The sequence below is a fragment of the Alternaria arborescens genome (assembly GCF_004154835.1).
Source record: "Alternaria arborescens strain FERA 675 chromosome Unknown contig_35, whole genome shotgun sequence".
NCBI classification, from domain to species: Eukaryota; Fungi; Ascomycota; class Dothideomycetes; order Pleosporales; family Pleosporaceae; genus Alternaria; species Alternaria arborescens.
In genome coordinates this window covers 166439-179258 of record NW_021167890.1, presented here as the reverse complement: position 1 = coordinate 179258, position 12820 = coordinate 166439, and the positions used below count along the sequence as shown (strand labels likewise).

At 50.6% G+C, this 12820-nt stretch overlaps 5 protein-coding genes across 5 annotated transcripts; 3 read left to right on the top strand and 2 right to left on the bottom strand.

Annotated features, from left to right (window-relative positions):
• Nucleotides 1–186: 186 nt before the first annotated feature.
• Nucleotides 187–2099, top strand: AA0111_g10452 (hypothetical protein; the record flags this gene model as incomplete). The annotated part of the gene is made up of 2 exons (XM_028644203.1): nt 187–469; nt 520–2099. 2 exons carry the CDS (start codon nt 187–189, stop codon nt 2097–2099), a joined length of 1863 nt encoding a protein of 620 aa, XP_028502021.1.
• A 1160-nt stretch (nt 2100–3259) lies between these two features.
• AA0111_g10451 (hypothetical protein) lies at nt 3260–5063 on the top strand (the record flags this gene model as incomplete). The annotated part of the gene is made up of 3 exons (XM_028644202.1): nt 3260–3348; nt 3571–4849; nt 4899–5063. The coding sequence occupies 3 exons, from the start codon at nt 3260–3262 to the stop codon at nt 5061–5063; spliced, it is 1533 nt and encodes a 510-aa protein (XP_028502019.1).
• A 151-nt stretch (nt 5064–5214) lies between these two features.
• AA0111_g10450 (hypothetical protein) lies at nt 5215–5499 on the bottom strand (the record flags this gene model as incomplete). Its single annotated transcript, XM_028644201.1, has 1 exon — nt 5215–5499. One exon carries the CDS (start codon nt 5497–5499, stop codon nt 5215–5217), a length of 285 nt encoding a protein of 94 aa, XP_028502025.1.
• A 1154-nt stretch (nt 5500–6653) lies between these two features.
• AA0111_g10449 (hypothetical protein) lies at nt 6654–6893 on the bottom strand (the record flags this gene model as incomplete). The annotated part of the gene is made up of 1 exon (XM_028644199.1): nt 6654–6893. One exon carries the CDS (start codon nt 6891–6893, stop codon nt 6654–6656), a length of 240 nt encoding a protein of 79 aa, XP_028501964.1.
• A 2003-nt stretch (nt 6894–8896) lies between these two features.
• AA0111_g10448 (hypothetical protein) lies at nt 8897–9481 on the top strand (the record flags this gene model as incomplete). Its single annotated transcript, XM_028644198.1, has 2 exons — nt 8897–9023; nt 9090–9481. The coding sequence occupies 2 exons, from the start codon at nt 8897–8899 to the stop codon at nt 9479–9481; spliced, it is 519 nt and encodes a 172-aa protein (XP_028501963.1).
• Nucleotides 9482–12820: the final 3339 nt, after the last annotated feature.

Here is a 12820-nt window from a genome sequence, read left to right as displayed (position 1 = left end):
GCTGTGGATTGAAGACGAACTACGCGAAGGACCGGAATAATGACTCTGTGTCAGTGGGGTGCATGCTTTGGCGACGTTGGTGGATGATATGCGGCCGAGCTATAAAATACACGGCAGACCTGCAGCCATGTCGTGGCATATCTCGCGCTTCGCCACAGGCCACAGTCAGGATTCTCTGTAGGCAAGATGTATCTCTCCTGGTCCTTGGGCGTCGCGTGCCTCATCGTCGCCAGCGTTCAGGCAGCTGTGTCGTCCACTGGCTTCACAGTATCGCTAACGGATGTCGACTACTTCCTGCCACCGAAGCCAATCGCCAAGATCTCTGGCTGCAAAGAGCTTTCAACCTCGTTCGAAGATGCCATGTTTGTGCCGTTCACAGTGGTCAAAGCGCAAGGCTATGGTGTTGACGTTGCAGCACTTACAGCCAGCTACGCTGAAGATGACGTATGGCAAGAGGGCTTCATGGAGGGTACGCGCGAACTGTGCTTACTCAATACTTTAGCTAACATAGTTTTGCAGCGATATACGTCCAGGGAAGCGAGTTCAAGCCCATGAACTCGTCTTTAACCGTATTATCCGGCACCTCATCCAAGGCATTGGCTCCAGGACCCTACTTCATCAACGCAGCCGGCCATGTCTACGAGGCGTGGAGACTCTTCTCCGACGTTCAAGGTGCTTTCACAGAGTCTGCGATCGCTAATGGTGACGGTTCATACTCTGTCTTGCCCGCAGGCACTGTAGGCCAGAAGCATGCCATCGCTGTTCCTTCGCGTCTGTATTACACCAAGACGGCTGAGAAGCCGCTGGCTGGTGTTCGCATTGGCATCAAAGATATCTATGATATCAAGGGCTTGCGGACTTCAAACGGAAACCGAGCATGGTATTGGCTATATTCTCCTGCCAACGCGACGGCGCCACCCGTTCAGAATCTCATCGACGCGGGAGCGATCATCGTCGGCAAGATGATCACGTCTCAATTTGCCAACGGTGAGACTGCGACGGCCGACTGGGTCGACTACCACGAGGCATTTAACCCTCGTGGTGATGGCTACCAAGACACCTCATCCTCCAGCAGTGGCGGAGGCGCTGGTACAGCATCGTACCCCTGGCTGGATGTCAGTCTTGGATCCGACACCGGCGGCAGTGTACGCGGACCATCCCAGGTTCAAGGTCTTTATGGTAACCGACCATCTCACGGGCTTGTCTCCCTCGACCACACCATGCCTCTCAGCCCCGTGCTCGACACGCCCGGCTTGCTAGCTCGCAACCCGCAAGTCTGGATGGAAGCAGCACAAGCTATGTACGGCCCCAACATCACTATTACCAGCAACTACCCAACGAGCATTCATACTCTCGGCTGGCCCACCGCAGTCGACGATGTCGCAGATGAGCTTCTGATGGACTTCCTGGGCAACATGACCGAGTTTCTCAGCGCTGATGCCACAGCGTACAACGTTACAGCCTCCTTTGACGCTGCGAACGCGGATATCGCACCCCTCACAACCTTCATGAACCTTACCTACGCCCTGTTGATCACCAAACAGCAAACCGAGCTCGTTCGCGAGCCCTTCTACGCCGACTACGCCGCCATCAACGACGGCCGCTTGCCCTTCGTCAACCCAGTTCCACTAGCGCGCTGGGGCTGGGGAGACAACCAGACCTACACAGCGGATGACGCCGTAGCCAACAAAACCATCTTCCAAACTTGGGCCAACGAAACTTTCCTCGCGCCATCACCCGAGACATGCTCTAAGTCTCTCGTCATGTATGTTGGCTCCACTGGCAGCACCACGTACCGTAACACGTACTGGGATGAGCCTGGTGTGCCTTTCGGATTCAGCAATAGTCGCATCTCGGTCATGGCTGAGGTGCCGGATTATGTTGTGCCGTTGGGTGAGGCGCCATATAATTCGACGATCACGGGACATGTGGAGTACCTGCCTGTTACGGCGAATTTGATGGCGGCAAAGGGCTGTGATGGGATGTTGTTCTCGTTGATTGGGGAGTTGTATGAGGCGGGTATTCTGAAGGAGAGCATGGTGGGTAGGAGCGGGGTGACTGGTGGTGACATACTGTTGAAGAGGGATGGACTATGGTGATGGGTATGCGACCAGAGAAGATTCCGAAAATATTCAATACAGATCACTTGTCAATTCTGCTTAAAACAAAGTTCATCAGGTTTAGATGGCTAACACGACATGACATGGAGTGCAAAGGATAGCTGGTGAACTACCGCGATTCGCTTGGCGTCCCTATAGCCTACCCTGCGAGCTCCAAGAACGTGCGGAGCACGAAGCTAGTGCCTCAATCGAAAACCTCCTCTTGTCAATCGACATCATGTCAAAGCCTGGATGCTATCACTGTCACCGTGTTTAAATCTCAAGTTCGGCGCGAGAATTTTCGCCTTGTCTTTTCGTTCAGCTAACGCTCATGATCAGGTCTGATAATCTTTGGGGCGCTGATCCCGCCTGCACGATGATGGAATTGATGCAGCCTGCCACCAACACAATCGTTCATTGGCTGGTACACAGCTGCAAGTCTCGCTTGAATGTACGTGTCAATACCAGCATCAATGCTGCTGCCTATTTTCCTCCTCTCTCCATGATCCCTTGTCGGTGCGGATGTTCCCTGCACATAGCAACGGCTTGTCAACTCTGACTAGATCTCGCATCAACCACGCTCCCAGGTCATTGAAACTACAACTGGCTGTGAGAGCGGCACTGTTTTCACTATGGATACCGAAGATAGCCGCACTATGGTAGGACCGATGGTCAAGGATATGACAGAGCTGTGCGACTTTTGCATTGAGTTTACCAAACTCATTGTGCGACTCCCAGAGGACCTCGGGACAACTGGAGACCAGCCCAACAGAATTGACGAATTCGTCCCAGGTCGCGGGCTGGAGTCATGCCAACTGTGTGAAGTAATCTCATCAATCGAACCAACCACACCAGCTGATCTGAGAACATCTCTCATTCGTAGCGGGTTTGCGTCGCGAAATCGAAGCTTTGAGCAACGAGACCGAGTGTGTGGGACCCATATCAGAGGCAAGAAATTCAGAATATGGGCAGATGTAGGTGAGAAGCTGAGATCTGGTTATGCTTGGTTTCGCTGACGATAGAACCCAGGAAGCCCTGCATGCGAAACTTTGGTTGATCGCCCGCCAATAGCTGGCCTTCCTATGCACCAGATACGCGACCTAATCCAGCATTGGCGAAAGAGATGCTGTTTTCATAAACATTGCCAACTTGAGGCTAAAATGCCAATGCCCACTCGTGTTCTTGCGCTCTGTGAAGACCATGCTCAACCTTTGATCAGGCTTGTTAAGAGTAAGGGCATGAAGGGACGGTACTTGGCCCTAAGGGTAAGACTACACAGCCAATGCTAATTGGGAATTTATACTAATCCAATGACAGTATGTTCTGTTACTTTTGTTACGTCTTAGTAGTATCGCAGGTAAAAAAAGAAGCAGCAAGGACATCCGATGTTCTCTCATGTGCGAATTTGCAACTATGACAACCCTGAAACAAAGCATGTGGTCATTTAAAATCGTTACTAATATCTTGATAGCCACTGCTGGGGCTCGGTGGAAAAGCAACCGCTTTGCACAACGCCTACAAATTTCAAGAGGCATCAAAAAGGCATCGCATTCGGAGATTTGCCTAGAACGTTCCAGGATTTTGTGAACATCGCACGATCCATCGGCATTAAATACATCTGGATTGACTCTCTTTGCATCATACAGGGCAATAGTCGGGATTGGCACTCGGAAGCAGAGAAGATGGGAGATGTCTACCGAAATGCGGCTTTCGTCATAGCTGCCTCGGGCGCAGAAGACTCTAGCCAGGGACTGTTCATAAACGACCGATTAGCCGAAAAGGTCTTTAGGTTGCCTTACAGAACAGCTGACGAAGTCAAAGGAACATTCAACATTGTGCAATCGCCTAACGAACCGGACTGGCACCCAGCACATGGTCCTCTAGAAACTCGGGCATGGGCACTTCAAGAACGTTATCTTGCGCGACGTTTGATCACTTTCATGTCACGTGGCATCACATGGAGGTGCGATTCAATATCAGTAAATGAGGCAGAGGAACCCTTCTTGGATATTCGCCGAAACCATTGTTGGGCCTTGCTCTTAAGTGAATATACAAGACGAGCTTTGACATTCCCCTCAGATCGTACCGAGGCTATACGAGGAGTTGCTGAAGAGCTTCAACTTTCTCGGACGGATCGATATATTCCAGATTACGGTGTCTGGGAGGACCAGCTTACGAATCAGCTGCTTTGGTACAAAGATGGTCCATTTTTTGACAATGGTAGACTGTCTCACAAGCCCTCATGGAGTTGGATCACTACTGGAAGTGCTAAAATATGGTCTCAGGAGATTCTCTTGATGGATTCTGATGGTGAAGCGTCTGTCATACCGCCATCGACTCGGACTACAGTGGGGAGTGCGAAGATATGGCTGCAAAAGGTTTTGGCTGCGAGACCTGTGTTCCTCGAGACAATGTCCAACGAATTGGCGATCACCTTTGAAGGAAGTCTTCAGGTTTTAGGTCACTTGAGCACCGCTACACCAGCTCCAAGCTATGTGCGAGACAGGTACACCGCACGTGACCTGCAGGTGCCGGAAGTACGATCTTTCTACGACGGATGGAGTGAACAACCCGCTTCCTCCTACATTCTCACGCAAGATATCGATGACGATTATGATCAAACAAATCTTGGGTCTGCACGTTTCGACGACGACGCGATGAAGTCATACAGTCACGCATGGTTCCTTGGAAAGCAAATATTCAAGAGCGAACCATTGGTCCGGAAACCATTCGTGAAACGTGAATTCATTGTGAGAGTTCCCCGTTCATCTGCAACATGTAAAGACTGAGATCTATTAGGATGACGTAGTCTACCATACAGAGCATAATCCGGAATTTGTCTACTGGGCGCTTCTTCTCGAGCGAGTAGACGAGAGCAGATACAAACGCGTTGGCATTGCGGTCCTCTTGCCCGTGGCGTATAAGGCCTTTCAAACGCAGCTTCAGAAGTTCCAAATCATTTAGTCCCTCAAACCGTTGGAACACGTTATTTTGGCTTTAGTAAAGTTACGTACAGGTTATCACACCGAATCTATGATCATAATGTCCGCGTCACCAATAGCAACTGACGTGCGACCGTTTACATCGCCTACGCCTAGACTTTTCGCATCTTCATCTAATCCCATATCCCTTCATCAACGATAGGCTTCCCTGTGCTGGAGGCCTCAAGGAGCTGTTTGACAGTCCAGGGTTTGTATGTATATCCTGGCACAGCATTCCTGTGCTCGAAACGTTCGCCGTTCAATGTATGGTCTGCGCAGCTCTTATATGAGTTGTAGGCATACTGCTCTGGATCGTGGTATATGACCCAGTCCCCAACCATCTTGCCCATGGCCTCTGGGTTCTTTGCGACGACATCCCAGTCCGTGTTATAGAACACCTCGCGGTTCTTGAAACCCATCTTCGGAGCCGATGAAACCCGCTCGAATCTATCAAGGTATGTCAACTCTGTCATGACACTTCTTATGTACGTGTAACGAAAAAGGGTGTAGTAAATGCAGACTTACCTCAAATGGTTGTGCACCTTGGTTGCGAGATATGCATCGTTCTTTCCCGCGATCTATAAGCATGCTGCTAGAGAGAATGCGTCTTCCATCGCCATAGTTCCACCGCTAGCTGAAGTCGGAAAGAATGGGTGTGCGGAGTCTCCTATCTGAACTACCCAGCCGATAGGCGATACCCACCGCGGCTGGCGGTCATGCCACATCAATTTCCAGTCGAGAACAGTATGACCAGGCGTAGCTTTGATAACTTCGGTAATAAATGGCTCCCAGCCACGGGTCGCTTCGAGGGCTTTGTCGATCGAAGTCGACTGAGACCAGCTTTCTCCGTCTTTGTCGCCATCATCCTACCCTCAGTATCAGCAACTGCGCATCATGGCAAAGGAGAGTGGAGAAAGCTTACCTTGCAAGTCAGCATCCAACAAATCTTATCGCCTGACAGGCAGGTAACCATGTGTGCTCCCGGGCTGAAGCAGGGCTGCGAGGATGGATTGTGGTCTATTGAACGAATTATGCTTTTCAATGTACCTAGGGAGGTCTTCCTTATTTAAAGTATATCGAACATGTTGAGTAGATGCTAACACTGACGCGAGCAAACGCTGCCGGATGCTGTCATTGCCGTATCCGCCATTGCAGTTCACCTTTTCGTCCGTGGCGGTGGTTTTCCAGTCGCTCAAATGATCGTCGTGCAGATCGCTTCTGTACGTTATGTTGTAAGTTCCTCGTGCGGCGAATCGTTGTACGAAGTGTCCGCTGTTCAGATTTCCACAACGGTCAGCCAATTATATCGTCCTAAGAGCTTTTTGATCTCCAACACGAAAACAGCACCTTGGGTTAATTAAGTAACAAGCATCGCGGAATACTGTCGAACTTCTGCTTACATCACTTGTCTTGATTACTTCCTACGTTGTACAGCTTGGGTGCCAGCGATACAGTCGCGGTAGTAGTTGTAGAGGCAAGCGGCACATGCAGAACCCCAGTCATGACCGATGGAGATCATTTTGTCGACCTTTTCGGTGTCCATGACATCGACCAGATCCTTCGTCATTGCATCCTACCTGTACTCGGCTGGATCAGTCGGCTTATCGGTACCATCATAACCAAGCATATCTGGTATGATGATGGGAAATTCGGTATCGATAAGACGTTTCGCGATAACCTTCCACATCTCGGCGTGATCGGGCCAGCCGTGCTGAAACAACAGGGTTGGAGGAGATCTATCGCCTTCAGACGTGTAGTAGGTGTAGGTGTAACCCCGAGCGGTCTTCCAAGTCTTCTTTTTGAAAGCGTCCATCTTGCAATGCTTCGTGATAGGCGCATTTAATGGAAAGCTGCTTGGAGATTGTTATGTGATGACGTGCAAAGTTAGAAAAGATATGAGCAGCAGGTACTTCCAGACATTTCTTAAGTAGTGGACCTGTAATCTGCAACATCATCTCGAACCTTCATACGTACGTAAAAGTCGGAGAGTATATGCTAGGTGGAGACTACATTTGCTAAGCATGTACGAGACAGTGCCTCGCGGATACCACATGATGAGCGACACATGCCTCGGTGTGCTCAACCTAGGTACAACTAATTTCCGCATGACTTACCATATTCGTACCAAGCTCAGAGAGTAAAGCGAAGTTAGTATAGGACAGTTGGTAGTATAACTGATCCTAAATTCTGTTCCTATACGTAGAAGTGTTTGGTTGGTGGCCATGCAGTACTGCGAATGCAGCTTTCACAACAGAAGCAGACTTAGTGATGCATATGACACGTTCGCAACCTCGTGCTGTGCAAATAGTCCGAAGTCGCGATGGCTGTTTCTCGGTCTAATGATGGGGTCGTTCCGCAATGATTGATCAGCCAAGGGCCTTGTTTGTGCTTTAATTAGCTTGTGGAACTAAAGAGCTGACTACTCGTAGAAGTAATGGCAACAACATAGATTAATAAGTTCTCAGAAAATTGTCAGCGATATCTGCTTTAATTCCGCCTTGGATTGTCCGGCTATATTGCAGGTTCAAGATCGCAGGAACGCATACGAAAGGCGTATGGGACGCCTTCCATAGTATTCCGATAAGGCCTTTCGGGCAGGATCTACCTATAATATTAGTGAATCCAGTAGTTCAAGTCGCTCCCGCAGCTTAGCTACCAAGGTGCTCCTGAGTACGATGACAGCCAGATGGGATTTACTTCCACAGCCTTGGTAAAATGGTCGTATGAAGTACTAGTCTGTCGTGTTTGACCAGCTCGGAAAATGAGTTTCGTAGCTTCGGAGTGAAGGGCATTGGGCCATGCCGATCGAAAAGCAGTCGTGCTAGGGGAAATGAGGAACAGTGGCTTCGAGGATGGAACGTCGCGCCCGCTCTGCGGCGACGGAGAAAGCAGCCTCAGATATTGTGACAGATATGAGATGATCTACCGTCTAGATCTCCCTTCCAGCCTGCTGCATGCATCTGCCTGATCATCCAAAACACAATGAAACCAGAGATAGCCATCATCTCCAGGGTATCAGATACTACACTGCGACTTGATGACAACCGACAATTCCTACCCCAGATATGATTGTCGTAGCGTACTTAGAGATTTCAATGTGACCGCAACATGCTGACCGGTGAGGATGCACTGGTTGATAACGGTATGGGCCTATAGTCCAGACGCTGCAAGTAGCGCATGCTTTCCTTGAAGAAGTCTCCCCCGTTGAGAATCGATCAAGAAGTTGACGTAGATTCAGCGCTCATGTGAAGGCAGCAAGTAAGATATGTTTGATAGTCAGCATGGAAGAAAGATTGAGTGAATACACGCGCTTGGTGCAAGAATAAAGATGTCGCATAGGAGCTGTTGGGACCCGAGGTCGGTGCGGACTACCGACACGCGATTGCGATGCGCAGGCGTGCAATATCAAAGAAATATGTCGGCCAGCGACAAACGAAGGTCTAGTGCTTAGCATTGGGATCTAACAACGTTTTGCGAGTCGGACGTCCGAACTTACCTTAACCCTGAACCCTTGATTGCCAGCCAATCATAGCATCACCAAAGCGCTGACGACGGGCTTCCCGAGATCCGCCCGCCCCACACGGACTAGTCGCGTGTTGCCCACCCTGCGCGGCACACCTCAATGAGGTCCGGAGTCAATGACGACACAGCATAAGCCGAATATGTTTGCGGCCGTTGCACAGGGCAAGAGGCGTTCGGCTCTCCGCCGCGGCACAACCAAATGGATGGCCTGCTACGTGAAATAATACATCTACCATCTCCTCATTGCCCAGTCACATCAACCGCAATTGCAATTCATCACCGCCAAACTTCAAGATGAGCCACCCAACACATCCCGCCACAGTGCACTTCCCCATCACAACTACCCTACTCACGGGTGGTTTGGATGCGGTATACTTCCTGTCGAAGTATGCACCGACGTCTGGCGCTGTGGCCTCGGCCTGTACGTCCTTACCCTCGATTCAACCCATAATGCACCCTATCGTGTCATCTAGCTAACAACACTTAGTCAAAACCCTAGACATCGCCATTAACCCGACCATCTTCCCCCTCCTATCCTACTACACCACGCTCCTCACTCTCCTCTTCTCCGCGCCCGCTGTCGCGACCGGCATGTACGAATTCATTCCCCTCGTTAAGCGCGACGGCTTGAAGTCGAAGAAGGCACAGGTTGGCGCGCTACACGCTGTCATCAACGATGTAACGGTGATCGGTGCGGCTTTCAACTGGTGGACGCGCAGGAGCAACCCCGGCATGGTGCCGAGCGATACCAATATCTTGATTAGCAGTGTCATTGCGCTACCGGCTACCATGTTCGCTGCGTATCTGGGTGGCAGCCTGGTGTACGTATATGGCATGGGTTTCAGGGGTGGACAGGCAAAGGCGAAGAAGGCGCAGTAGGCGCGAGACATACGATGATAGCTGATTATGTCATTGTCAAGAAGCGAATCATGTTTATGGAGATTTTGTGCATTGGTGTTCCATCGCTGCTTCTCGCGTTTTGGATTCGTACAGTCCAGCCGACGGGGCATAGGAAGAAGAGGCAAGACAGGCAACAGCGAGGTATAAGAGAAGTGCAAGAGCGAAAAGTGGAAGTAAAAGACAAGTAAAAGGCATTCTCGTTCCAAGATTTACAATTTCCCTTTGTCAAACTTGTTTGTACAGTTCGATGTGACCCGACCAACACGAGCCACATGCGTTTTGTTGATCCCGACTCGCCAATCGATGCGACAACTTGTATGAGATCAACGTTTAGGTATACCGCCAAGGCTATACATTCATTCCCACTAGGAATGCTCTAGCTGTTCGAATTGGTCACACTCGTGGCGCTGATCGGCATCGCTCTGGATGTTCACTCGAGGGTCGATGCCCATGGGCGTTGGAGGGAGATATCCCGGTGATATTGGATGAATGTAAGCAGTCGTATCAGCCGGATTTATGTAAGAGAATGTCGAGTGGTTCAAGTGTCGTTTGTCGTGAGAAGTGTCGGCATGTCCTTCTCGATCAGTCGTCGCCGGGTTGGGCAGGCTAACTACCTGGCTTTGAGGTGTACTTGCTGAGGGCGATGGTCCAACTTTGATATCCTCGTGTGATGAGAGAGATGATGCAGCTGGTAGCGGGTGGGAGCTGACAGTAGGTGCAGGAGAGGACAGCTCACATGCATGTACATGCATGTTTATGATGTGGTCAATCAACAACCCCTTGCTGGCGAAAGAATGACCGCAAGCGTAGCAGTGAGGTGCGGATGCTACCAAGCCGAGTGCCGTAGGATGGGCCTTCTCCAGGTGGTTTTTGAGATTGCCTTTCTTCTTGTATCCGGTCTTGGAACACTGGCAATCTTCGGCAAACGCGCAATTAACAACGAGTAAGGTCGCAGTGTGCCTTCTGCGTGGACTTCGTTCAGACGACATAATTTAAAGGACATACAGTCCGCCAACGCTGAAGAGGGTATGGAAATGGTGTTCAAGCAGATGTATGTAGGAGTGATAGGTGCAGGGCGTGCAAGAGCTTCGATGTCAGGATGATAGCGAACGAGACTTGAACTGGTTGAATCTAGAGGAAATTAATCATACGTAGGATTTATGTGGTTTGCGAAAAGGTCACATTGGAGACCGCACAAGGCCTTTATACTTGTAGCGAAAGTCTTAGAGATGAACCAGGTCTTGGGAACATGCAAGTTCTTGAGTTTTCCACATTGAACGCGGCTATGCCAAGTCGTCGGAATAGCACTGTGCTTTCTGTAACCTAGGCATACTTCCAACGGCACTTTGAGGATGCAGGGCGGCGAGATGGACGAGAGCCAACGAAGCCGATGGCAGGTGGGGCTGGTGATTGGTCGAGGCTGAGCTAATGATGCGGGATGCGCCTGATCTAACGACAAATGGCGTACCGCATTCCTGAATGCCGCTGTGCTTTTTGTAACCTAGGCATTCTGTCAAGGACACTACGACGGTGCAGCATCACACCAGATGGCAGACGGACTAGCCGCCCGGTTGACTGAAACGCGCACCCTATACGACAGGTCCTTCGACCCGTTCCAGGAAGATCTACTTTGCTTGTTTGCAGAGGCCGGCGTAATCTGCGCAGTGGTACCACAAAGCCGGCCAAGATTCCACAGTGACTCTGTAGAATTTCGCAAAAGCGAAACTTGCCCTCCCCACGACATAATGATTTTCTCGAATGTGTCTTTCGCTTGCGCCACGCATTCGTTCACGATGCCGTCTTCAACATAGTTGTTTATATCTCTCCACCAATAGATAGAACGCCACCTTCATCACCCTACATACTATCAGTGTCGGTATTGGCTGAGATCGGAATCATCTTTTAGCCTCAGTCGCTCTGCCGTCTGGAGGTATGTGGAGGCTGAGAAACAAGAATGCAGGATGGATGGGACACGCCAGCCCACCGAGGTACGCTCCCAGGTGTGAACGTACTTTACATGCTTTGGAGATGCATCTTCGTGCCAAAGCATGAGTAGTTCCGCAGCGATCGCTCCGTCGCTTCTCCATAGCTCTCTGCGACAGAGGAACATCGTGGTTGTTTAGATGTATAGCGCGTAAACGTCTTGTTGCAAAACACGTGGCGGACACTGTGAGTGTGCGCGAGCGACTTATCAACTGGCCAGATAGCCTGTGTATGTGCTGACGGCTGGGGACCAACCCGCCCCTTGCTCACGTTCAGTTGCGGGACGACGAATACAAGCTCTCTTGGCAGTAGCTCTTGGCGGAAGCAATGCATTTGTACTCGAGATAAGCGCGCCATGACCTAGGGTTTTAGCAGCAACGGCGACAGAATTGTCAGGGGTTTTCAGATTCTGTTGGGAACCTGGTGAGCGGGAGGAATCCGCATGGGCAGGCCAGGGCAGGTCGCAGCCGAGGCCGCCCACAGTTGCTGCTGATCCCCCGAACCAGCACCACCACAGACCTATCTTGCCAGTCCATGACATCACACAGGGACATGTCTCGACGACCACGCGAGCAAAAAAAGCGCTTTTTGCGAAATACATACTTTTATAGATCGCTACTAAGATGACGACGCGGTGCACTCCCGAAATCGGTTCGCCGAATCGAAAGCGAGGGTGAGCCCCAGGCGTTGTAGCCAGCGACCCGTCCACGCCTCAACGCCGCATCATTCGTGGGCTCCTCCGCGCAGAATCATTCTTTCTAGTACTGAGCAGCACTACATTGTACGTGTCGCGTATCTCGATGTAGTGTCAGTCGTCTTTTATTTGTTTTGTAACATCCTAGAGAGCGATCACCGCGAAGGCTTGCCTGGCCTCAGAAAAACCCTCTCTTCCGCCCCGCGCACGTCAAGTCGTACAACCCACGGTCGCCAACGTCGAAGTCGAGCAAGTGCACGGGGACGTTCGGCAACGCGCGGATCATCAAGAAAGAAGCGTGTTAGTGGCGGGTGTTGTTATACTGGAGCACACAGTGCTCGGATGGCAGTATGTCCCATACGGACTTCCAACAGCGACAGCCGAGTGGTCGAGAACGTCCACTTCGTTCCTGCATCCAAGCAATCTCAAGAGTTGGTGATCGCAAAGCAGGAACGTGGTCACCATAAGACGATGCAATTCGAGGCTGGCAGATACAGGCTTCCATGACTCATGTTGACAAGCAGTAGAATGGGTGACTACATAACTGCTGTGTTGAACAGCAATTTTCTCATAACATTAGCCAGAGGTCCTTCCTGCCACATGGATATATGGTCCTCAAACTCTTTCACATCTCGCCACAC